This window comes from Diadema antillarum, unplaced genomic scaffold (genome assembly GCF_040938485.1).
Source record: "Diadema antillarum isolate AM-2024a unplaced genomic scaffold, OU_Dant_1.0 seq00000445_RagTag, whole genome shotgun sequence".
NCBI lineage: Eukaryota > Metazoa > Echinodermata > Echinoidea > Diadematoida > Diadematidae > Diadema > Diadema antillarum.
Window position 1 is genome coordinate 339,037 of NW_027271419.1, and position 27,694 is coordinate 366,730.

At 40.8% G+C, this 27,694-nt stretch overlaps 1 protein-coding gene across 1 annotated transcript; it reads left to right on the forward strand.

The window, feature by feature from the left end:
- LOC139732729 (uncharacterized) lies at positions 1-27,462 on the forward strand. Its single transcript, XM_071643580.1, has 7 exons — positions 1-124; positions 11,610-12,626; positions 13,281-13,419; positions 15,353-15,511; positions 23,291-23,415; positions 25,828-25,934; positions 27,244-27,462. The coding sequence occupies exons 1-7, from the start codon at positions 1-3 to the stop codon at positions 27,460-27,462; spliced, it is 1,890 nt and encodes a 629-aa protein (XP_071499681.1).
- The last annotated feature ends 232 nt before the right edge of the window (positions 27,463-27,694 follow it).

The following is a 27,694-nucleotide window of genomic DNA, read 5'->3' on the forward strand; positions in this document are numbered from 1 at the left end:
ATGGCGCTCCTGAATCTTCACACAAAGTTGTCGCTATTGTCGACGATCTGTCTGGTCGTGTCGCTGCTGCTTGCCCAGGCGACTGGTCTGGCGGAATCTGGGAGAATAGCGTACTTGAGTTTCGGTGAGCTGTAAAGTAGTACAATAATAAGCTGCTCATTAATCTCCGCGGAATGCCAAGCCATTTAGTCGCAGAGAATAAATCACATTAATAATGATCGAAATCAACAACTAAGCTTCTATAATTGTCTTTCTTAGTGTCATGTTGAAGTTCAGGTGATATCTTTTTATTTTTTTTTCACGTAGCCATGGTCTTAAATAAACCTATCTCCCGGCCTCCCCCGGTGAAGATCAGGACGACTATGTTCGCAAATGTACCGAAGATATTTATTTTCTGTTAGAAATTCAGAATGTTTATTGGCCCTACGTGTAACGCTGTTGACAAGAAACATGGAGGGCTTACTGACATACTTAATAACTGTTAAAACTATTACATAATTCAGTCGGTAGAAATCTTATCGTGAAAACAGCATGATATTAAGGAATTTGCAGTGTTTGGAATTGCACGATGTAAAGATTTTAATTTTCCTCCACCTTTTTCTTTTTCATGATGTAAAGAATGCAAAGATTTTCCTCTATATTTTTTGTACGATCACGATGAATGCAACTGCTTGCTTACACAAAATTCTTTAGGAATTGGAGCCTACCGATAATCAACTTTTGTAGTGAAACAGTTCAGTTTTTATCAACGGCCAACCGTGTATGCAGTCGTATTATAATTCATACGGTGGAGTTTGTTCTCTCATAATACTTACACCTGTTCATAGGTAGGCACGCGTCGGCTTGACAGAAAATTGTCCATAAGCTTTGGTCTGCATGAGTCTGTTTGGTGTCTCACCAGTATTGCTGAATTCTAATGAAGAGGCCATGATCTCATTCCACACACACATAACCACCACCACCACAACAACAACAACACACACCACCACACACAATCACTCCTAAGCAACTAAAAGGTATCAATATCATAAAGGAGAAGTCCAGGTGATTTTCATAATTTCACATCATGTAGTACATTATGAATTGACAGCTACACACTCTATAGATTTGTGGAATTTATTGTGGTCCTAAATCGGAGAAACTTATACTCTGGAAAACTCAATACAAGTTGCACTAAACAAAGATGATGACATAGGAGATTCACATATTTTATCATCCTTGTTCATTGTAATTTGTTTTAAAATTGTGAAAACATTCATATTCCTCGTTCCAATCATGGTAAATTCTTAGACTCTGTACCGGGTGTCACGACTTTATTGTTGTAGGCCTAAACGTAAAAGTCTGAAAATCATCCTGAGTTTTCTCCTATTGTAATCAATGAGACTATGTAAACATAGACTTGTAGAAGGGCCTATACCATCGTCCACCGCGGAGAATGCACTTTTTTCCCGTAAGACCCCGCTTCATAGAGATTTCTTTTCTTATTTGTCATTCGTCGTGAACGAAGTTTGTTGCTTCCGGCCACCCACCGAAGTGTATCGGATCGCAGTCTAATGAATCCGACTTGATTGGTCCACTGTCAGATGAGTGTCAGACATATCGCTCGTGTTCCTTATCGGATCACGCTCAAAATGTCTGACACTGACCTGATAGTCGATCCAAGCTAGCTGATCCACTGGACTGCGATTCGATACACTTCGGTGAGTGGCCGGCAGCGATGAATTAGCTTCCGATGAGTGACCGATGAGAAAAAATCTCTGTGGAATGAGCGTACACCGTATTCAGAATGATACATCCTCCAGCAGTGTTCTTATGCCAGGGAGCCACGGCATGCTTTTGTCTCTGTTTAGCTTTGCTTTGTAAGTCTCAATGGCAAAGCCCGGCTCTGATGTTCTCTACCCGCTGAAAGCTTTACATTTTACAGAAACACAAAACATTTACAACAAAGTTCAAAAGTGAACAAATAACAGAGAGGACACAATTATGATAGAACCTGAAGTTCTATTTCATTGTTTGCGTTGTAACAAAGAGCATTATCTACACACACATACACACACATATACAATAACTGATAATCATGACGCACGAATGGCGATACCGAAAGAAGAGGAACCCAGCAAACACAGAACGTTTTCAAAACGTTTCCTAAACGTTTGTTTGAGGTTCCGTACGTCTTTGTATAAAATGGACGCTTTTAAAACGTACATACAACGTCAAATTGGGGACTTAGCATTTACTGCAAAGCACATGTTTTTGGAAAACGTTTTAGAAACGTCAATGGACGTTACAATACGTTGTTATTATGTCTGCAATGTCTTCATCCTTTGTAAACGTCCACAAAACGTTTTTATTAAGTCTGCTACGTCGACTTCGTCTTTAATGAACGTCTAAAAAAACGTATTTATTTCGTCCTCTGTACGTCTCTTTATTATGAATATTCATGCCTACTTATGAATATTTAAATTAAGGTGTGTGCGATCTGGCTTACTTCGTTTCATCGGGTGATCGCGTTCGGGTCGGGTGGTCGCGATACACGACCTTTCGTAGATCATATGCCCTGATATACGAAGGGTCGGGTGGAGCATTTGAGAATTAGACCCCTATTATTTACGAAGTATCGGGTACAGCTTACCCGAATCTTCGAGAAAAAGCCAGTGCAAATTTATGAACGATCGCGTGTTTTATGTCCGAATACGCGATTGTATTCCTACGTTTTTACTCTGAAAAAATTATCACGAGCGTTTGTATACAAGGCTAGCAGCACATAATGCTCGCCGTGCATAACTATGGCAAAGCGATACGCTCGCGTGCGATAGAGTGATGATGCAGGTTTCAATGGACGGTCATTCATATTGTACAGTATTATGTGCGGCGAAAGTTTTAATCGTCTCGACTCGTGGATTACAACGATCTGGTCCGTCCTGTACTATCTGAAAGTCCTGACAACATTGTTATCGGCTTATCGTGGTTTCTGTCTCCACTCCTTTCTTCACTGCTGGTGACAGCTAGCTCATACCACCTCCATGGACTTTATCGGGCTGTAATCGTGATATCGATCCCCTCTAGCACAGGTGCGAGTGTCTGCCATGTGCAAAGTTTCGAGGTTGATAGCAGTCACCGGCAGGCGGCTGCACTATGACGAAATACAAATTACATGTACAGTAAACCTCGCTTAAGTCGACATCGCATAGGTCGAAAACTCGCTTAAGTCGACACGATAAAAAAGTCCCGATTTTTGCCTTTGTTATTCCTTGAAAATTTCTTCGTCTTAGTCGACATTTATAAGTCGACAACTCGCGTAAGTCGACCTAATTTTTGAGTGCCAACTGAGCTGAAATACGTGTTAATTCCCTCGTCTAAGTCGACATAATTTTTTTCGCTCAAAATCTTATCGCCATTCTCTGAAAAAGAATTGTTTTCCCGCTCCGATTTGCCGCATTTCTACTCGGTAATTCGCTAGAGTACGGCGCGGTATAGCGTTCGCGCCATGCGTCCATTGTTTTGTACGCCGGGATAGAAAGGGCATACACTCATTTACATTGGAGAATTACATGTACATTGTAGTACCCAAAGCAGTTCACTTTCAGGCCCGTAGCCAGGATTTTTCAAGGGGGGGTGCGGTCACTAAAAAAACGGACCTTCGGTACCAATACCAATGATGACACACACACACAATTATATATATATATATATATATATATATATATATATATTCTTTGGACGACCGAACTACAAAAGTTGTATAAGAATTTGCGCGCGAAGCGCGCCGCAAATTGTGAATTTTGACTGTTTTAATGACGTTTTAAAGTCTCGAGGAAATTTGTATTTTTGTCTGTTGCATGCAATCGCGTTACGGTATTTCATCTAGGAAATAGTAAAAACTCATTTTGCCAGGAAGTTGCAAAGTTTAATTGTGTTCGAGACTCTGCGCGCGTAGCGTGCCGCAAAATTGAGAATAGTGATTTTCCTGGTGTTGTTTTAACTTCTATTTTTTCTATTGTATATCTGCGTTAGCAGGCCTGAAGCCAGGATTTTTAAAGGAAGGGGGGATTGCGTTAATTAACAAAACGGTCCTTTGATACTGTCCCGGGAGGGGTAGCGACAATTAAAGGTGGACACCATGCTCATACATGGACTTTCAAAGTGGCCCCTAAACGAGTAATGATCATATGATTTTTTCGGGCCTTAAAAACAAGTATTCCTTAAATGTTTCCTGTACCCTAAAGAAGTACTTCATCATGATTGAACAATATATATACCATTTTCCCAAATTTCGGCCTTTTTGATACCCTTTGATTATATACGCTCGTACATCACACTTTCCATCTAATCCGTGAGAAAAAACGACCCCTATTACGCGTTTTCTTTAGCGAGTATGGTCACGGTGTCCACCTTTCAGTTGGAGTTTTCCATCCCATTGGATGCTGTTTGGAAGATGAAACATTCACTTTACTGTACAGTATATCAGCCGTTGGTGTGCGAGTTTGTCAAAAACGAAAATAAATAAGAAAATTTTTAAAACAAAATGAACTGTAAATGTGAACCATTTATATTTTGCCTCCATGTGGTAGGATATTTCCAGCATTTCCGAACTTTCAAATAATCATTTTAGATTTAATAATATTAAAGGTAGTAGATCCGATTCGCAAACATCTCCAATATCAGTCAAATGTCATATTAACCATCATGCTAAGAAGGTTTTCTTTGTGAAATTTGGAGGTCAGTGAAATTCAAAAATTAAACATCCGTTAGCCATTGGAAGAAGTTGAGTGCAAATTCAGACCTCAGGCCTAGTGCTCAGATGTTTTCCTATTTGATTTGATCTGTCTTACTGTGCACACTAAGATACATACTGGAATGGTTATTTCTTATTTATTAAATTATAGTAGCATATTTGGTTACTAGCCGTCTCTAGGCATTTTCGAATTTGGGCTGCAAAGAGATCCACTACCTTTAAGTTAGAAGAGAGATAAGTAAATAATGATAAAATAAACAAACAAAAAAGAATGAGTTTCTTTTGTAATACTATCTGACAAACTTTTTACTTTACCATTTTACTTCATAGCTCAGCACTTTCCATTCTCTCTCATACCCTCTTACCCATTACATTTAAATGAAATACAACTAAAATAAGTTTGCGTGCCTGCATAATACTCTTTGGAAATTATAAGTGAAAATGTTCTTAGGTTTTGGCTCACTTTAAAATGAGAACCAATAGAACTGTCACAACATGAGAAAACATATAAGTAATAATCAACACTACATTTCCGAATTTGGCCTGCAAAGAAATCCGCTACCTGTAAGTTAGAAAAGAGATTAGTAAATAATGATAAAATAAACAACAAAAAAGAATGAGTTTCTACCGCCGTATCCAGAACAGAGCCTGAAACGGTGCAGGCTCAAGAAATCGTTTGTACTATAATACGTCTTGAAGTACTGTGTGATACTGTTGACTCAGACTTCTACAAAGCTGTAAGTGAGAATTGTAATCCAATCCGACTCATTACCTGAGATATTTATGAAAATATATCAATAAAGAATGTAAATTAAATAACGATGCGTCACAATGCAGTCTAACGCTCTCACAATGCTATCATACATAGGGTTTTTCACTGACTGTTTTTACTCCGGAGCTCTTGCAATATTCAGGCTTTTGTAATACTATCTGACAAACTTTTTACTTTACCATTTTACTTCATAGCTCAGCACTTTCCATTCTCTCTCATACCCTCTTACCCATTACATTTAAATGAAATACAACTAAAATGAGTTTGCGTGCCTGCATAATACTCTTTGGAAATTATAAGTGAGAATGTTCTTAGGTTTTGGCTCACTTTAAAATGAGAACCAATAGAACTGTCACAACATGAGAAAACGTATAAGTAATAATCAACAGTACATTTCCGAATTTGGCCTGCAAAGAAATCCGCTATCTGTAAGTTAGAAAAGAGATTAGTAAATAATGATAAAATAAACAACAAAAAAGAATGAGTTTCTACCGCCGTATCCAGAACAGAGCCTGAAACGGTGCAGGCTCAAGAAATCGTTTGTATACTAATTAAATATGCTCAAATTCGTCAAGTTTGGACTGTTCGCCATAGACAATTCTACTTGTATATAAGGTACTTTTCTGATCTAATTTGCGTCACTGCTACAAATGTTACAATAAAGATATATACACATAAATAATCCCTAAAGTGTCCACTTTCAGAATCCGGGCGCCCCAAGTTTGCTTCTTAAACAGTTTAAAAGTTATGGCAGATTTTGTGGAAAAATGCGTCGATTTTTGACCCGTTTTACGTGTTGTAGTTCGCGCGGAAGCGCGGCTTCGCAGATGACCGAAAGTTTTCAATATGTAATAGCTCGCACAAATTGATACATAACATTTGTGTTTGTGTGCATGGGGACGATCCGATGGTTCATACAACAAAAGGGTTTCGTACAATTATTTTTAACATTGTTAAACGTACTCTTCCACATTTACGTAGCATATAATGTGTCTTTATATTTATTTGGATTGTTATCTTGAGAATTGCTAAAAACCGTTATTATGAAAAAGTGGACCTTTCAGAATTTGGGGGGGTGCGTACGCACCCGACGCACCCCCCCTGGCTACGGGCCTGACTTTCCCCCTTTTCTTCTCCTCGTTATTCTCAAAATGCACAAATTTTGTACACCTATACAACTGTAGGTCCTAGTAGAGAATCATTATCGGAACAGGAAATAGGTTTTCCCATTTATCCGAATATTATAACGTTAATTTTTCCGAAGCGGTATTAGAAACCTGGGCCCGTTTTTAGAAAATTAATTAAAATGCAACTCTATGTAATTAAATGCAACTAAAAATCAAATGCAGGTGTATCAAATCACGAGCAACTTTGCACATGAACGCAAGTGCGTTCCTGAAAAGGCTTGCGTTTGATAATCATATGAAACTAGAAAATAGTTGCACGAACATGAAACTCAATTGCGTTTAAACGCAACTTTAAAAATCAAATGAAGTCCATCAATCACGCGCAACGCTGTATTCAAACGCAAGAGCGTTGCAGAGAAGACTTGCGGTTTTCGTAAGAAACTAGAAACTGCGTTTAAAAGCATCTCTTAACATCTATACATAAGGAGGTGCGTTATTGTTGAAAAGCCTTGCATTATTTTTCATTTCGTATGCAAAATTAAAAATTAAACGCAACTCTGAAAATCAAATGCAATTGCAAGTCCATCATATCACATGGAACGCTGAAAAGACTTGCGTTTGATAATCATACGAAACTAGAAATTTGTAGGGAACTTTTTTTTAAGTCAATTGCGTTTAAACGCAGCTCTAAAATTTAATGAAGTCCATCAAATAACGCGCAACGCTGTATTCAAACGCAAGAGCGTTGCAGAGAAGACTCGTGGTTTTCGTAAGAAACTAGAAACTGCGTTTAAAAGCATCTCTAAACATCTACGGAAGTGCGTTATTTTTTAAAAGACTTGCATTATTTCTTATTTTGTACGCAAAATTAAAAATTTAATGCAACCCCGAAACTCAAATGCAAGTCCATCAAATCACACGGAACGCTGAAAAGACTTGCGTTTGATAATCATCCGAAACTAGAAAATTGTAAGAAACTTAAACTCAATTGCGTTTAGACGCAATTCTAAAAATCAAATGCAAGTCCATCAAATCACAAGCAACGCTGTATTTAAAACGCAAGAGTGTTTCAGAAAAGAATTGCGGTTTTTGTACGAAACTAGAAACTGCGTTTAAACGCATAAAAATCTATACGGAAGTTTGTTATTGTTGAAAAGACTTGCATTATTTTTTATTTTGTAGCGGAACTTTCGCCATGACCGAACTTAGTCTGCACTAGCAGGGGAAAGACATCGCAACATTTATACGTTTCAAACTACCGAAACGCATGCTACTTCAAGCAATGTCAATGAAAAAATAGTAGCAAATTATTGTTACAGTTCGCGATGCCGAAGGTTTAAATCTCAGTCCAAACTTAAATTAGTCCGACGATGGAAAGAGATTTGTTTTTACGAAGGTAAGTAAACATGTCGTTTTCGGATCAACAAACTTTTCTTCTTCTTGTTATTTTAGACTGGCCCGCGCCGTACAGAGCGGTAATGTTGCGAATCGGAGAGCGAGAACAAGTCATTTTCACAGTATGGCAATAGAAATTTAAGCAAAACAAATATGGCGACGTAGGGAGGGAAAATCACACATCCTATTTAAACTCAGTCGGCACTAAAAAATTATCTCGACAGAATCATGTTAATTCACACGCATATCTTCGCAGCAACGCACTTCAATTTAAATCGCCAAGTCGCATGCAATTTGAGGAATGTGCGTTTGATTTTTCAAATCAAATTTAAAACGTACAGTGTCTAGAAACGGGCCCAGGTTTCCGATCCCGCTCTCTCAAAATCTCTAAAGAAATTTGGAAATTGTGCGTTGTCGTTACTAATCCGCGCGAGATTTGTGCATGAATTAAAACATAATTGTTGCTAATGTCAGTAGGTATGTTTTGGCGGCAAAAGGAGTAAGATCTGGGTGACGATCTGCATCGTGATCTTACTCTGTATAGGGGAAATTAGTTTTCATTTATAAGTCGACTTTCGCGTAAGTCGACGTGTTTTTCTCAGTCCCGATTATGTCGACTTACGCGAGGTTGACTGTATATACGTGTAACTGAATGGCGGTGAATGGAGTGGGGACCTATTTCAGGATAAACATCCTTTATTGTACAAAACCACATAGTATCATTCATGGAGACATTCTTTCAGATCACTGCGAATACTTGTGTTGTTTGGCTGAAAAGATGGAATTCTTTTCAGATATGATCAGAATCTAGTTACCGGTGTCCCGATCGAGCCACACACACACAAAAAAGTCGGATGTTTGCCTTTTACTTTTGGAAATGGACAGCGGTAACAATCTGCTCCGTAAGATGCCCAAATAAATATCAGATGCTTGCTTTTATTTTGGAAATGAATAAAGGTAATATTCCACTCCGTATGATACTAAAATAAAATTAATGTCGGATGTTTGCTTGTACTTTTAGAAATGAATAACGGTAAGATTCGGCTCCGGAAGATGCTGAAATGAATGTCGAATGTTTGCTTTGACGTTTTATTCGGAATAGCAGTAACATTCTTCTCCATACAATGTTAAAATAAATGTCGGATATTTGCTATTACATTTCGAAATAACAGTAACATTCAGCGGCGTTTGATGGTAAAATAAAAGTCTGATGTCTGCCTTGACGTTCAAAAATGAAAAACAGTAACATTCGGTTTCGTGCGATGCTAAAATAATCGTCAGATGATTCAATTCACTTTCGGAAATGGACAGCAATAATATTCGGCTCCGTACGATGATAAAACAAATGTTGGATGTTTGCTCTTAAATTTGGAAATGAATAACGGTAATGTTCTGCTCCGGACGATGCTAAAATAAATAACAAACTGTTGCTTTTACATTTGGAAATAATCAACGGTATTAATCGACTCAGTTAGATGCTAAAATAAAAAGTGGATAGGCCCTATTTGCTTTCACGTTCGGGAATGAATAAGGATAACATTCAGCTCCGTATGATGCTAAAATGAAATTTCAGTTATTTGCTTTTACATTTGAAATGATTAACGGTACAGCATTCGGCTGCCGTAAGGTGTTAAGATACTTGTAAATGTTGGATGATTGCTTTTACAAGCAGAAATGAATAACGGTAACTTTCGGCTCTTTACAATGGCAAAACAAAATGTCGAATGTTAACCAATATCTGCAATGCTCCCATTTTATCATTTCAAATGTAAGTTTTGACCACTTAATATAGGCATCAACTTTTATAATAATCTATAAGCCCATTTGCTAAATCTTAGAACTCAGAATAAAGGTAATATGATTGAATTTTTTATTCATTTATTTCAGACATGCCATGGGTACCTGTATCACTTCAGTAATACTTAATATCTCTTTTTCTATATGTTTAGTAGGACCGATTTAGTTTTTCTTGATTTTTTTTTTCGGGCCACCAGATTTTACTTTCGAGCCACCAAATAATAAAAATTCAATCGATCGGGCCGCCAAAGATAAAAGTTAGTGTGGAGTCCTGCATATGCTATGGCCTATATATTGCATGTTATATACGTATGAGTTAGTTTCATTCGTATTCTGTGATATATCTGTGGTGTATACCTGTGATGTATTTCATGTTTATTTTGCTGTGATATCCGATGTACAAAGAATTTCCAGAGTGGACAATAATCAGTCAGTCAATCAATCAATCAATCAATCAATCAATCAAATTAACAAGAATGGAGTTAGCGCGCGTTTTGCAATAAAACTCTTAATTATTTTAACGCTTTAGATTTGCTGTTTTGATCGGAAGTTTAAATATTCATGATTATTCTCCATCCTGTAATGCTATTGTTTTATTTAGCCCTAGAATTATGTTTCTGAAGATATTTTATACTCTTGTATTTGTTATTGCCATTTTTGTGCTATTTTGTGGCCTGTTTAATGTCTTTTGCTTTGATTTATTCACTGGTTTCGCCGTCCCTGATTCACCCGATACTTCGTCACTTGAATGACACTTTTTTACGTATAGTCGCGTTAAACGATCAGCCTTATGTCAAGGATTATTCTGTATTAAATTGAGATTATTTTACCCCTCCTTACCCGACCCTTCGTATATTAGGGCACCTAATCTACGAAATGTCGGGTAACACGACCACCCGACGCGAACGCGAACACCCGAAGGAACGAAGTAAGCCGTGTGATCTAATTTTAGTGACCATGTCTTCATACATCACAACATTTTGGTGGTATATAAAAGAACGTGATACAGATTAATCATTGAGGAATAGGGTGTAGTATAGGTGGTAGGACATTAGGATTAGGTTAGGATAAGATTATATAGGATTAGGATACATTAATCTCAGATTGCGTCTATAATCTCATAACTACATTTTTTCTTGAATATCCTATAGAAAATAAACAGACATTCTTAAAAGGTTTTCTGGATGTTCTAGATCGACGGATATGGAAGGTTCTCTGAACGTTCTGGAAAGGGTCATAAGACTTTTTAGACGTTCTTAAAACGTTTTTTGAACGTTCTAGACGGGTTTCAAAGGTTTTCTGGACGTCCGCAAAACGTCCAAAGAACGTTTTGAATATTCTTAAAAGGTTTTACTGACGTCCACAACGTTCAAAAGGTTTTCTGTAAGTACTTCAAAATTCCGAAAGGTTTTTTATTGGTTTTAAACGTTTATAAAACGTTTTTATAACGTCCATTTGAAACGATTTAAATAAAAAGACGTTCTGAAAACATTTTTGACAAAACGTCCAAATAACGAACTTAGAATGTTTCAAGAACGTTCAGAAAACATCCAAGTTTTAGCTGGGAAGGGCCTGGACTGCAGCTCAGAGGGTTCTACCTAGGAGGTGCCATTTAGACGAGCCTTTAGTTCCTCCTTGGTTCCGAGGGTTCTGCCACAGATTTTCTTCCCATCTTGTTGTTCTTTTGTCTCCCTCTCTCCCTCGCTCTCTCTCTCTCTCTCTCTCTCTCATTCCCTCTTTCTTGTTGGCTCTTTATTTCCCCTCTCTTTATTTTTCTTTCCAGTGCTCGTCGCTGTTGTTGCTACCTGTCTCTCTTTGCTATTTTTGACTCTCCTCGCTCTTGGACCTGCGCCCAATGACGGGATAAAGTCCACTCTGAGTTGTTTCTCATCGTCCACGGTGGCGCTCTTGCGAGGGAAGATCGCCCTCTATCGTCTGCAGAAGCACTGGAAGAATCCTCGCCGGGCCCAGGATCGCCTCCTCAGACACATTCTCCTCGAGAATGGCGACACGGAGTACGGCAGACGATACCGACTTCGAGACATCAGGGACAGAGAAGAGTTCAGGGCTCGCCATCCACTCACAACATACGAACACTACCGTCCTTATGTTGAACGGGAGATAAATGGCGAGAGAAACATTATGATCCGGAAGTTCCAATCCAGTTACGTCAGGACTTCCGGTACGACTGGTTGCGCCAAGTTGGTCCCTCGGAGGAATAGACTACGGAGAATAAGGAATTATTTGGATGTCCTTTACGCCATTGTTCACATGGCACATCCCGATATAGAAATAATTCAGAAACAGCTGTACCACTATGTAGCTCCTGTAGTCTCTAGAAGTAAAAATGGTGCGCTCATTGAAAGTGCCCTGACTATGGGAGATGATACAAGGTTATATTACACCACACCTCCGGCTGGTTTTCGCATCCATTCCTACGAGGTTGCGAGTTACATCCATCTCCTTTTTGCCCTGCGTTACAGTAATCTTGGCTCAATCAGCGTCTTGTTTCTGAATATGCTAGAGAGCCTGATTAAACAACTCGCACAGTGGTGGGAAGACATCGTTCATGATATCGAGTACGGAACCATCAGTGAGCGACTCAACCTATCAGACGACATACGATCGGCACTGATAGCTGAAGTTCCTGGAGGTGACCGGCAGAGGGCGCTGGAATTACGTCAACATTTTGTAGTGGGGTTGGACAATATCTTGCCAAGGGTGTGGCCAAAGCTCAGAGTCATTATATCCGCGGACAGCACTGGAATCTGGCCAAGACTAAGAGAGAAATACTCAAGAGGTATGGTGTCGATAATGAATTCATACTCATAATAAACCCTATTAATCCGCAGTGCTTACCCTTGCAAACTTTGCTTGAGGCTGCTTCCCTATATCACATTTTCATAGGAATCTCATGCAATCTTCCACTTAGTTTTTTACCTCCAATGAATCCTCTAGGCATAGGCGGATTGCTTGTAGTCTGTCCCACCGTAGTTGCAGCCGTGTGGATTTTTAGAGAACATTCCCCATGCATCATAAACGATTGTTTTTATTGTGATGACTACGTAATTAGTTTTAAGAGCACTCCAGAAGTATACAAAATGTACACAGCACAGGATTATGCACGCTACCCGCACACTCCGTCCCTACAGCATTTAAAATCATTTGGGTGGAGCGTTACATTGTCCTACACCTCTCCCACCCCAAATTCCTGATCATCATTCCAACATCAGTCTTAAATCACTCCCGATAGCCCACAGCACTGCTCTTCCATAATTGTTTCCTCCCATCATTGTAACGCCTGCATCGTGTTGGCGTGCAGTTACTGTTACTATAAATCATGAAGGGTAACCACTACGCAGGATATCTTTTCAAGAGCACCAAGCATTTCCGATGATGTATGTGAGAGTGTTTCCTGCGTTTAAAGAATGAAATCCACTCCACCTACCGCCAGGTATCACTTTGGTATCCAGTGGCTACGGATGTTCGGAGGGACTTACCATGGGGATCTCCATTTGGGGGTTGGACGAGCGACCGGATATGCTCTTCCTTCCTACCACAAACTTCTTTAAGTTCATCAGACTGCAGAACACGTAAGTTTGAACCACTTGTTACTCTTTGAGCACAGTACAGGACCTACAGGACTGGTGGCAATCGATCACACAGTTATGCGCTTGACAGTGAAAGCAGAGGATGTTTGGCTCCGGCTGCTGTAATGTCGCACCCTCTGTAATGTTTTGTCTCTTCTGAAAAATGGTGTCGGAATTCATCGTAACCGCGGTGTAGTAGGTGACGAGGCTAAGAAAAAAAAAGTAGTCCGATGCGATAATGTTTGATATGAGCTCACTCGTGGAGGCGTTATGAGCTCCCTCGTGGAGACATCATTTTAGTATATCTGATATTCTTGTTTGATATTCTTAAGATTTATTATGCTTGATATTTATGTCAGTATTGTCTAGGGCAAATTATTTGTTGTATAGGGGCCCCATTTTTCTCTTTCTTTTCTTTCTTTAAAACACAACAACACGTTTAAGATGACGTACCCAAAGGGGAAGGGTATGGGAGGAGGTATCAATACCAAGTCGTACCACAAATTTATTGGGTCATAGTAGGACCTTCTGTTCCCATGACTATCCTATAGATGCTCTCCCAACCAAGGGTAAGTATCTCTTTCGTGGATGAATGAGTGTATAGGTTTCGTTTTTGAAGGAATGATCCCTTGATAGCGATCTTCAACAAAATTTTCTCGAAAACAGGCTGTAAAGGACAGTGCTTGCGTACATATAGACACAATCAAAACACACATACGAACACACAACATTATATTATAGACAAAGTGCAGGTTACAGATGTCATAATCACATTCAAATGATTATCACTATCTCAACATTTGTCCTTTCCTGTTGGAAAGAACACAGTGTCCCACAGTGTGAACATATTGTGAACGCAATGTCAAATTTCTTCGCACTGTTAAATTCAAGCAAGCATTTTAGCAATGTGAACTCATTCAATGACTCGTCAATCCACACATGATTCACAGTGTGAAACAGAACATAATGTGAACTCTCTGTGAAAAACCACAATAATGACAGTGTGAAATCAAATTTGCGTTTTTACGTGGTCGACTATGTGAACACATTGTGTGAGACACTGCGTTCTTTCAGCAGAGCTTCTCTCATTCGGCCTGTTTCTTCTTGTTTTATATCTTGTGTTTAAAGGGGATGGCTAGTAACCGATCAGTGGGAATCAGTGGGAATGCTGAGGGATGATTGTTCCAATCCTTGTGGGATTCATTTAAGAGTACATTATATTTCTACTATTGTATGAAAATTATTTGCTTCAGAATGGTCTCATATTCAAGTAATGTGCAGATTAATGCCCTGTCACTGACCAGGCACGCTAACCTGGAAATATTAATCTGCACATTACTTGAATATGAGACCATTCTGAAGCAAATAATTTTCACATAACAATATGTATATAATGTACTCTTAAATGAATCCCACAAGGATTGGAACAATCATCCTCCAGCATTCCCACTGATTCCCACTGATCAGTTATTAGCCACCCCCTTTAATATGATATTCATGGGGAATTCATCAATTTTAACAGTACATCTTTCAATTTCTCTTTGCACGGCGACAGGCCGCAAAAACAGCCTGGTGGACTTTGTCCACTGTTAATGAAGACGGGTTTAGGCCTACTTCTCCTGTTTCGGTAAAGCCCTCTATTTCTCAGCAAGCCTGCTCATGCCGTATTGTTTTCCTCGTGGATAGTAAAAGAAAGAACTAGAAATAAAATGACATAAGTTTGTTTGTTAATTGGTTAATTGAGGCTTCAGAAATGGGATGATTTATTTCAAATCGACGAGATGATAATTATTGAATAACTTCTGAAGTTCAGATTAAGTGTTGTTGTTTGTGTGTGTGTGTGTGTGTGTGTGTGTGTGTGTGTTTTGTCCCGGGGATAACATGTATGTATTATTGCTTTAATCATATATGCTGTTTACTTTTCTGCCTAAATCAGTCTCGAGAGTCAGCCTGAAACGCTGTTCCTTGATGAGCTCGAGATTGGCCAGGAGTACGAGGTCGTGATTACCCAGGCCTGCGGACTCTATCGATACAGACTGGGAGACATCATTCGAGTCACTGGTTTCCATGACAACTGTCCTTCATTTCAGTTTTTGTACCGGTCGTGCAAAACACCCATGCACTCTTTGTAGTAAACTGTGACGAGTGTGACAGTGTGCAAAATAGATACCTTTCACATTAGTGTATATTTTCATCTCTTTAAAAAAAAAAAAAAAAAAAAAAGGTTGATATAATGATAGCAAATCTTGCAGGGGGTGGCAAGTGTTTTGTTTGTTTGTTTGTTCATTTCCATCTGAGAAGATGGCTGGATAGCCTATATAGACCGGGGGCCCAGAGCATTTATTCAGCTGAAAAGGGTCACACTTTTTGATGGTCTCATCATGTAAGGATGTGGCCAAGGCTCAATAAAATGAATTGCTGGCAAGTCACATCCTGTACCGTAAGCCTAGGGGCCACAAAAAGGGACCCCGAAAAATGGATTTATTCAGCCGAAGGGGGTCACGGACAAAAGTTGGTGGATATTGTTCCTTTGGGTGTACTTATCATGAAAACAGCAATGCCAGCTATTTTATCCTGTACGGGGCCCCAGACAGTAGCCCCAAAGGGCCCCACAAATATGGTGTTATTCAGCTGAAAAGGGTCACGGCTAATTTCTTTTGCAATGGAAGTAGTTCCCATCAGAGATATCCAAAACACCAAAGCCAGCTATTTTATTCTGTACGGGGCCCCAGACAGTAGCCCCAAAGGGCCCCACTCCCCATAGGCCTACGTACAAACACACAAAAACATTGATTTTATTAAGTTGAAAAGAGTCACGGCTAATTTCTTTTGCAATGTAAGGAGTGCCAATCAGAGATATCCAAAACACCAAAGCCAGCTATTTTATCCTGCACGGGGCCCCAGACAGTAGCCCCAAAGTGCCCCACCCCCTATAAGCCCTACGTACAAACACACACACACACACACACACACATTGACTTTATTCAGCTGATAAGATTAACGGCTAATTTCATTTGCAATGGAAGTACCCATCAGAAACATACAAAACACCAAAGCCAGTTATTTTGTCCTGTACGGGGCCCCAGAAAGTGGCCCCAAAGTGCCCCCCCCCCCCCCAACACACATACTCACACAATAGTTTCATTCAGCTGAAAAGGGTCACGGCTAATTTCTTTTGCAATGGAATTAGTACCCATCAGAGAAATCCAAAATACGAAATCCTGCACCCAATCCTGCATGGGGCCCCAGACAGTAGCCCCATGACAGTAGCCCCAGACAGTTGCCCAAAATTGCCCCCTTACCCCCTCCCCCCCCCCCCCCCACACACACACACATTGATTTTATTCAGCTGAAAAGGGTCACAGCTACTTTCTTTTGCAATCGGAAGTAGTACTCATCAGAGATATCCAAAGCACTAAAGCCAGTTATTTTATCCTGTACGGGGCCCCAGACAGTAGCCCCAAAGTGGCCCCTACACACACACACACACACATATATTGGTTTCATTCAGCCGAAAAGGGTCACGGCTAATTTCTTTTGCAATGGAAGTAGTATTCATCGGATATCAAAATACCAAAGTCAGATATTTTATCCTGCACGGGGCCCCAGACAGTAGCTCCAAAGTGTTTTGCTTTATTCTCTTTATTGTTTGCATCTCTTCTTCTTCTTAAATATGCGCTCCTTCGTCTTCATTTTCGCGACAACGACAACGCGTCCTCCTGAGCATCATCAGTTTTGCTGTTCTGGCAAACATTTTCCAGCGTATCGCATAATTGCATGCATAATTGAGTCTGGGAAAGCGTAGGAACAGCGTAGCTAAAGCGGCCAACAGCGTTATCGAAGCAGAAATGGAGCGTCGTAGGAACAGGCCTTGATTTTATATGAGAGTAGAGAACTAAAGGCCCCGTCACACTACAGCGTATAAATCAGCAAATGCCTAGCGGATGGGCAAAATTTGGCAAAGTCCAGATACGCTCGTATCCGCTCGATTTCGCGAGCAAAATGTGGTTTTCGAACGTTCGCCTGACGAATGATGAGCATATGCTGACCGTGTAACGAGCGGATAAAGTAACGAATGAAAGCGAATGCGTACAGTCCATCCAACGGATACTGAGCGGACAAAGCGAATGAGCAGCGAATGCCCAACATATGCAGAGCGATTACCTGACGGATCTCGGATGACGCATACTTTACCAAATCATTTTGAGCAGTGACAGTGTCAAGTAATGTTGTCTCTCTAAAAAAAGAAGAGTGAAATTGTTCACTCATAAAGGAATAAATAACAAAAAAGTGAGTTTCGAGTGAAATTGGAGTGACTTTGGAGTGAAAATGCTCATTTTCACTAATTTTGGAGTGACCTCAGGGATTACTCGAAGATTTTGGAGTGATCTTCTTTTTTTAGATAGTTGTGACTGTGAAAATGGCCCCAAAAAGAAGGAAGCCTAAGTAACCACCAAGTACTCCTGATGTCACTCATTCAAGATTCCCCTAAAAGTGTACTTCCTTCTGATGATCACGTGACGATGATGTTGGTAGTCCAACATCCTCCATTGCGTCTGGTGCCTCCAACTGGAGTCGAACTTTCACAATTCCCAATTTCCATTCAGAGATTCCCATTTACTACAGGTTGACTTTTATAGCAGTGGTTTAGAATAATGTTCTCTTACTACTTAATGTCAGAATACGTATAATGAAATGTCATGTGGGGGGCTGTGGCATAGTGGATCCGACTCCCGAACCGAGGACCCGGGTTCGAATCCCGCCTAGTGCTTACTTCCTTGGACAAGATCTTTTTACCCATACGATGTCCTGCTCGACCCAGGTGTATAAATGGGTACCTGGCAACGGTGGGGTAATAATAATGGCAGGGCCCTCTGGTAGAGCAGTGACAACACTGAAGAGACTACCCTGGGCAAATAAGACCTTTTGTTTTCTTATCATTATAATTATCATTATCATTATCATGTGCTATATATGAATATCTACTTTTTTATCTACGTTTGATTAACGTGTGTTGCTGTGCACATTTGCTGGGCGAATTTGGACGAACGGCGGACGAATGAGAAACGAATGCAGAGCGACCAAAACTTTCAATCAGCGGATGCTAAGCGAACACAGAGCGGATTGTCATTCCGTTCGTCATCTGCTCAAGATTTTGGACATGTCTGCGAATCTCTGCGAACAACGAACGTCAAGCGGGTCACGAACGACGAGCAACGGATGTGAGCGTATGTCCAAATTTTCGGATCCGCTGGGCATTCGTTGGCTCGATCCGCTCTAGTGTGACGGGGGCTTAGTGAGAGCGTCGTTAAAGCGGGAAGGTCGTGCTTTGATCAAGAAAGCGGCGCAGCAGCGGGACCATGTCGTCGGTGTCTAGTTTAGACTATTTTTCCCATTCTTGTGCCGCTGTTACTACGGTCAGAAAAACCTGGAATTGTTACGCTCATCCCGCGGTATTTACACTGTCACTGCTCTCTCCCCGTTTGAGCTACGATTCAAAATAGGTCAATCTTGATGGGGAGATGAGGAAGAAATTTTGAACCAGTTCAAAATTTCTTCCCGATCTGTAAAATTGCCAGATCCAACCCCATCACCCAAACGCTGCTGCTACGATGCTCCTGGTCCCCGTACACTTTTGCCGCTCTCTCCCGATCTGACAGATTGAATAGATCGGGATGCAGATCTTGATAGTGGAATTACATGTGGGGACACTTTAGGAACACTATGTGGGGCCTCGTACAGCTATATAACTGGTTTCGGTGTTTTTGATACCTCGTTGAGTACTACTTCCATTGCAAAAGAAATTATAGCAGTGATTCTTTTCACTTAGAATAAAATAATACGGGAGCACTTTCCAGCTACTGGCTGGGGGCCCCTTAACTGGATGGGTTTGTGTTTTACGTATCTCAGCTGTTAATTCCACTAGCTGCCAAGGAAAATAGGCATACATGACTCTTTTCACCTAAAAACACTAAATTCATATGAGGTGGGAATACCTTGGGGCTATACCTGTCAAGGGCCCTGCATCCGGGCCAATATCGCACCTCTTTTAATCGAATTCTTTAATGTTGAATTAAATTTAGCAAAAATTACGCCTAGGTGACATGGGAGTTCAATGTCATATTAATCTCTTCATTCAAATTTATTTTGAAACATTCACATTACCTCTAACCTTATTCTAAATAACACTTTTTCAACTGAAATCCATATATAAGACAAGTACCATTCCACTATATCCGTTCATTCATAAATTCATAGTGATATAGTCACGTGATTACATGCTGCGCTCGTTCATTCAAATTGATTTCTGGCCATCTAATTTAACATGTTCTGCAGTCAATTAAACAGATAGGTTCATACTTGGCCTCTTTCCTTATTTTCTTTCATCGTAGTTATTGTTTTGTAAGCATCATAGCATTTCATGTTTTCGTATTCGTTTGAGAGACTTTGACACCATTTTTTAACGTGCTTTTTGAATCCAAAGAAGTAAGAAGCCACAAATTATCTGGCCGTTACGAGCGCTTTATTACGAGCGGTCGGCCAGTTCCAAGAAGTCAAGGTTATGATCCTCAAATGTTTGTTTTTTTTAAATAATTCTTTCTATGTCTTCTAGAGATATACGTCTGCATCTATTGTGCTGTCATGACTATAAAAAATGAAGTTAATCTACATTACTGGTACACGTATAGGCCTATAATGACATGTACATGAAAGAGAAGGAGCGTTACCAGTCTGGTTACAGAACAACCAAATGCAGCTATATTAGATAAGAAATGTGATACTTTTACTGCTTTATAACAGTAATTCATAGATGAAACGAAAACACACATAGAAAGACATGTTAAAATGATCTGAAACAAAGAAATAGCATGATTTGAATTTGAATGAACACGTTTGGAATTTGACTGTCTTTCGCGAAATTTAATGGCTGAAATACCCTTTTCGGCAAGTCAAGGCGAATTTTAATGAACGTAGGGTACCAGCCAATTTGAATACCCATTTTACGAATTCGAACCTTCTATCAAATGAACCAACAAAAGTGCGAAATTGGCTGGGAAAACCTAACTGGCTTTGATGTTTTGGGTATCTATGATGTAAACTAAGGCCTACTTCGATTGTAAAAGAAAAACAACTATGACTCTTTTCAGCTAAATGATGTCATAATAATTATGTGGGGGAGGGGCACTGTATGGCTATTGTAACCTGGGCCCAGTACAAGATGAAATTACTGGTTTTCGTAATATGGTCATCTTAGTTGTGCAATATACAGACGTATGCTTCTTTTGCAAATTTCTTGAGTGTTTTGCTACTGTAACCTATGGGACCCCGTATACAGGATAAGATGACTTGCTTTAGTGTTTGTGATATCTCTGTTCAGTAGGCCCTGATATTAACTCTACAAAAGAATTTGTAAGACCATTTTCAGCTGATTCACAGTACATGTATAATGGATGGGACACTGTGGAGCTACTGTCTGGGGCTCTGTGCAGGATAAAATAACTAGCCTTGGTGTGTTGAATATCTCTGATAGGTACATGTACTTCTTCCAGTGCAAAAGAAATTACCCGTGTTTGGGGCTATACTGTACGGGGCCCCGTACAGGATAAAATAACTGGCTTTGGTATTTTGGATATCTCTGATGGGTACTACTCCCATAGCAAAAGAAATTAGCCGTGACCCTTTTCAGCTGAATGAAACTAATGTGAGTGTGTGTGTGTGTGTGTGTGTGTGTATGTGTGTGTATGTGGAGAGGGGGGGGGGCACTTTGGGGCTACTGTCTGGGGCCCCGTACAGGATAAAATAACTGGCTTTGGTGCTTTGGATATCTCTGATGGGTATACTTCCATTGAAAAAGAAATTAGCCGTGACCCATTTTGGCTGAATGAAACTAATGTTTGTGTGTGTGTGTGTGTGTGTGTATGTGTGTGTGTGTGTGTGTGTGTGTGTGTGCTGGGGGAGGGGGGTGCACTTCGGGGCTACTGTCTGGGACCCCGTACAGGATAAAATAACTGGCTTTAGTGTTTTGGATATCTCTGATGAGTATGCCTACTACTTCCAATTGCAAAAGAAAGTAGCCATGACCCCTTTCAGCTGAATAAAATCAATGTGTGTGTGGGGGGGGGGGGGGAGCAATTTGGGGCTACTGACTGGGGCCCCGTGCAGGATAAAATAGCTGGCTTTGGTGTTTTGGATATCTCTGATGGGTACTACTTCCATTGCAAATGAATAGCCGTGACTCTTTTCAGCTGAATGAAACTAATGTGTGTTTGTGTGTGTGTTTGGGGGGGGGGGAGCTCCTTTGGGGCTACTGTCCGGGGCCCCGTACGGGATAACATATCTGGCTTTGGTGTTCTTGGTATCTCTGATGGGAACTCCTTCCATTGCAAATGAAATTAGCCGTGACTCTTCTCAGCTGCACGAATGAAATCAATGTTTGTGTGTGTTTGTACGTATGACCTATGGGGGGGGGGGGTGGGGCACTTTGGGGCTACTGTCTGGGGCCCCGTACAGGATAAAGTAGCTGGTATTGGTGTTTTGGATATCTCTGATGGGAACTACTTCAATTGCAAAAGAAATTAGCCGTGACTCTTTTCAACTGAATAAAATCAATGTTTGTGTGTGTTTGTACGTAGTCCTATGGGGGGTGGGGCCCTTTGGGGCTACTGTCTGGGGCCCCGTACAGGATAAAATAGCTGGCATTGGTGTTTTGAATATCTCTGATGGGAACTACTTCCATTGCAAAAGAAATTAGCCGTGACCCTTTTCAGCTGAATAACACCATATTTGTGGGGCCCTTTGGGGCTACTGTCTGGGGCCCCGTACAGGATAAGATAGCTGGCATTGCTGTTTTCATGATAAGTACACCCAAAGGAACAATATCCACCAACTTTTGTCCGTGACCCCCTTCGGCTGAATAAATCCATTTTTCGGGGTCCCTTTTTGTGGTCCCTAGGCTTACGGTACAGGATGTGACTTGCCAGCAATTCATTTTATTGACCCTTGGACACATCCTTATATGATGAGACCATTAAAAAGTGTGACCCTTTTCAGCTGAATAAATCTTCTGGGCCCCCGGTCTAATATGCAGCTATGCTAAGCTGGTCTTCCATGGGATCCAGTTGGATGTGAGGTGGGACCACTTCACCGGGTTAAACACCCTGCTCTTTGCGATGAATGAATGAAGCGGGATCTTTTACGTGCACGAGTTGTGACTCTCTCACACACGGGACCTTCATTTTATGCCCTATCCTAGGGACAGAGTGTTTTACCTCTTGGTAGAGGGGACGGTATGATTACATACAACATTGCTAGGTCCAGATTCGGGCTCAAACTGGGGTCCTTAGGATCGTGAGGCAGACGCGCTATACCAACTGAGCCAACTCATCGCCCTAACAGTGCCATGTTAACGATAAGAATTCAAGTTCCTGAATGACTGTAGCTACGAGAAGCAGCTATACTAGCAAGATATCCTAACCTTTTCTTTTAATGAAATGGGACCCAGATAAATTCGTAATTTACAATTTTCAGTGATTATGCCGTTTGCACGGAACGAACTACACGGCTTCCTTGTAATCCTGCTCTTTCAAAGATTCTTACTTTTTCATGATTAATTTTCACTTAATACATGGTATGGGCGTTTAAGCAGAAGCATTGCGATATTTCTTAGTAATATCCTAATTTGTTTGTTTTTCGTCTGTTTGAGTCAGCTCTCTTTGTACTAGAAAAACTTGTTAAATTTCTGATATACAGGCCTATCATCGGGTTTCATAGATCAAAGAAAATATACCATCGTTTAAGTATTGTCTTTATAATCATGGAGGCCCTGCACTAGTACACTTTTACCTCTGTAACTTTTACTTTCTGTCGTTTTCAGTCTGGGTCTAATTTTGAACTTGCGATATGAGAAGATTGATCAAGGCGTAGCACTCCAGGCATTTCAGGCCGCCGTGGATCGCTGGCCGGGCAGGGTCAAACTGACTGAGTTTGCTGCTGCCGAGAGTACTTTGCTCTCAGAAACATGCACTGCGATGGTGAGTATGCAAAGAATACATCAAGTTGCACCTTAAATGATTTATATGGTCCTAAACAGTCGAACCAATACAAAGAATGATTATAGAATGGTGAAATGACTAAAATACGTTAACAAATGACAGCTGCATCTAAACGTGTGACAAGATGAATAAACTCTGATTAATGATAGACCATGTGATCCAGACTAGCTTGCGGAACTTAATACTCATTAAACCCGTTTCATACGGGGACCTAGTGATCTATGTATTAACCCTATGGGGATTTCGGAATTCAGTTTGGAAAGGGTTAAGGGAGGTTCTTCAGGCATCGCGGATTGAAAGGCCAGTGTCTCCATTGATGACAATGGCGAACCTTGCCATCCTTCCCTTCCTGCGTAGGGATCGGGAGAGTAATGCGTACAAAAACGGCCCTAGGTTGTTTCTTATGGCGGCTGTTGACCCATGATGATGAGCAGTACTCTGCAGTCGGGTAGATGAGAGCTATGGTAGCAGTAGACCTACAGAAAGTACTGGCTTTTGAATTCCAATTGTTGCTTGCGAATTTCCTGATGATGTAACCCCGTGATTTTAGTTTGTATGCAACTCTCTTCAGGTGTTCTCGGTTTATGTGAGATGCGGTCTAACGTACCTCCAATGCACTTAGGGAACTTCTCGTGCTTGACAGGCATACCACTCGTACAGTTAAAAAGGAATGGAGCCAATACAGAATCCTGGGGGAGGCCATTATTCAGAGTCCTAACAGAGTTGGTCTGGTTACCCAAAGTGATCCTGACTTTGCAATTAAAGACAATAAGCAGCGCAAAGTTGTCTGGCAATTGAGGATTATGGACGTTTTCAGAAGCAGACTATGTCTCCACACTATGTCATATGCTTTTGAAAGGTTTACGAGTGCAACGCCTGTGTTTTAAAGCCTCTTTGGATGTCAGCCTCGATGCTATTAAGCAGAAATATGAATTGGTCAGCACATTTCTTGCCTGGTCTGAAACCTTCCTGTTCTCTCGGTAGGATGAGCTTTTCCAAAGGAGAGGGCCTGACAAGGAGGAGTCGTTCAAATAACTTGAATGTTGTACACAACAGCGAGATATGTCTGTACCTGGCGGGGTTTTCAACAGTTAGCAAAGGCTTTCCACGGCTCCTTTCCGAGCTTTGGGAGTAGTTCCAGTTGAGTGGACATGGGGAAACGAGATGCCATCTGTATGCGGCCCTTGCGGTCAAGGTTCTTCAGGAACACCTCGTAGATATTATACCATTGATTCCGACCGCTTTGCCTGACTTGATGGCGTACAGGCCTATATCCATCTTTGCATGGGATTAGGGACAGCAGAGACCACTCGTCAGTTGCGAGGATAAGTAGGATTCTCTCAAGCCCTTTGTAGCAACATTCTTTCGAGCTTCCTCAGAAGAGAAGACCGTTGATTTGGCAACCAAACGGAAGGCATCTTCGTTGTCAGATACCTTACGAGGCTGATGCTGGGCTAGTGGGGCTGAACCGTGGTGACGGAGGAGGTGCCATTTCTTTGTGCTGGAGTAAATGAAATTCATATCATCAACCGGTTTTTGCTACCGTTGGCGTCTTGCTGTGTCTAGTCTCTGTTGATGTCACGTCTCCCGTAGATTCGTAAAGCTCCAGTAGTTCTGCAGACTCGATCGGATTACCAGCATAATAAATGTGGAGTGTAGGTCTTTCTCAAAAATCCAGAGATGTGCTTCCTTGACGCTTTTTTCAGGATACTTCAGAAAGATATAGTTCCTTGAGACTAGCTGGTCAGCAATCGATTCTTCCACCCAGCCCTTATTTGTAATTTTCCCAGTCAGCTTTCCTGAAATTCCATCGTGAGTTGGGCTTGAATAGCAAAATTAAAATTTGCAGCCCAGTGTGGATGTTGGCTGTGAGGGAAATGAGGGAGAATCGTGGGAGAAGCAAGAAGGGGGAGGTCATTTGCTGGTCTTTGAAGTGAAACAAAGGTCTAGTTTGAGTTTCTTCTCCGTTTGCCAGAGTGGAAAGTGCCAGGTTGCTTGGCATCATGAAGAAGGAAGCGGTCGTTGATAGACGCCCAATCATCCAGGACTTCGCCATTGTTGTCATTGGCAGAATAGCCCCGGGAGGAGTGGTGACTGTTGAAATCTCCTGCATAGTAACTCTGGGTGGAGGAAGATCGGCAGCGCTGGGAAAGGCCATGTGGCGCCATAAGGGGGTTGTACATAATTAGTGACGTTGATGTCACCAACCCTGAGAGATGCGACAAAAGCATCACCAAAGCTAGGCTCTCTGATGCGTTTCTTTTTAGGTATGCCCCTGTTTTATTAGGAGTCTCTGTAAATGCTCGATATTTTCTGGTTTTTAACCAATTGCTTTTTTTTCTCTCTCTCTCTGATCCAGCCTTCGAGAGGGACGAAATTATGCCATACTACTTGCTCTTTGTGGAGTTGGATTTCCCATGTGGATATGAGTCGTGTGAGGAGATCACACAAGAACACAAGGCACTGGTAAATATCCGCCTAACGTCTTTCTATTATCGACTTTTGTTCTCCTTTTTTTAATATCTAACAAGGTTAAAGTTTCGTTAGTTACACACCATACCCAAACTAAGCACAACAATGGAACTTTCCCCTTTAATACAGTGCACTCCCGTTATAACGAACACGGATATTACGAAATTCCGGTTATAACGAAGTAAAAATTCAGGCGCAACATTATCCACTCTATGTATTTTCTTATACATTTGCTCGGTTATTACAAAAGAAAACTGCCGGTTCGTAGGACTTTGTTAATACTACGGGAGTCCACTGGATATGTAACGATTTCCAAACTGTAATTCCAAAGTCATCCCCGCACTACTTTGATAAAAGTTTTCCTTCGAAACAGAAGAGCTCGTGTAACGATTCTCAAAGCATATACCGTACTATTAAATGCCATCGTAGACAACTCGTGCCAATGAGAGAAAGGGATGATACAGCTCGCACACATCAAAGGGCAACATCGGCCGCAAACATCAACAACTACCAAACACGTGGGTACACACATACCATGCAGTACAGGCTATCCCGAGGGCGCACTTCACACAGAATGGAATGATTTAAACCTCCTCGGGTTTCATGTAAACCCTTTTACAACATGTAATCTAACTGCATTCGTCAATATCTATAAACACCTTTGAATGTCGTCCAAAGCTCTACAGTCGTACGTCAAATTCTTTATTGCACTCAGTATATACAATGTATTTCTCAAAAAGCTCTTTTCCACGCTGTTAGCGTGCCCCAAGGACATATTGGATTCTCCTGTTTTTCAATAGGTCATATTGATGGTATTTATACGACTTGCATACCATTTTGAATAATCGGTTGTTACTATAATAATTTTCCTTAACGTAAAAAAAAAAAAATGTAATATGGATATATCCCTCTGTTCCCTCCTGTGCAGTTTGGGAAAAGTCTGCTTAGAAATTGTGATACTAGATATGAGTCCTAAGGAGCATCACATTCTCTAAAAAAAAAAAGAAGAGATATATAATATATAAATTGCCTCTAGTAGCGTTGCTCCTGCTTTCTGTGGGTCCGTAATGAGCATCGACAGCTTTTCAAAGATTTTCGTTTGACGCATTCACTTACTCACCAATCAGCTAATTTTTAAATTGATCAATCAAACAACCAATCAATCCACTGTCCATTCGATTGATGACTATTGCTAGCAAATTGATAGGTAATCAATGAATATACAAGCATTCAGTTTTCACTTGGCTGTTCATTCATTTACAGTTTTATTGGTTTATTCATGTGCCGTTTATTTTACCATCAGCTCGATCAGGAACTGCGTGACCGCAATAGCGACTACGAACGGTTGCGCCGGGAAGGTGCCACTGCATCCTCTCGAGTTCACATCGTGAAACCTGGAGCGTTCGAGGCGTTGAAGGGCCATATTTTGGACAACACCAGCACCACTGCTAACCAGTACAAAGCACCGCGCAAACTGCGGTCGGAAAGCCTGGTCGAGTTTTTACTTCATCATGTCATGTGATTGTATGGACCACGTACACGATGACTCCGATATAAATAATGCTGTTCTGATGACGATAGTAAATAAGAATAATGTGGACCCTAAAATACACATATTCATACATCAATTCAAATACGAACCAAATGAGTACCTATGACATTGTTAGATAACTATGATTATGTACCATGTCAGAGCTCTAGACATCAGAGGCGAATTTTTGTCGTCTAAAATTGTATATCGTAGGCATAATTAT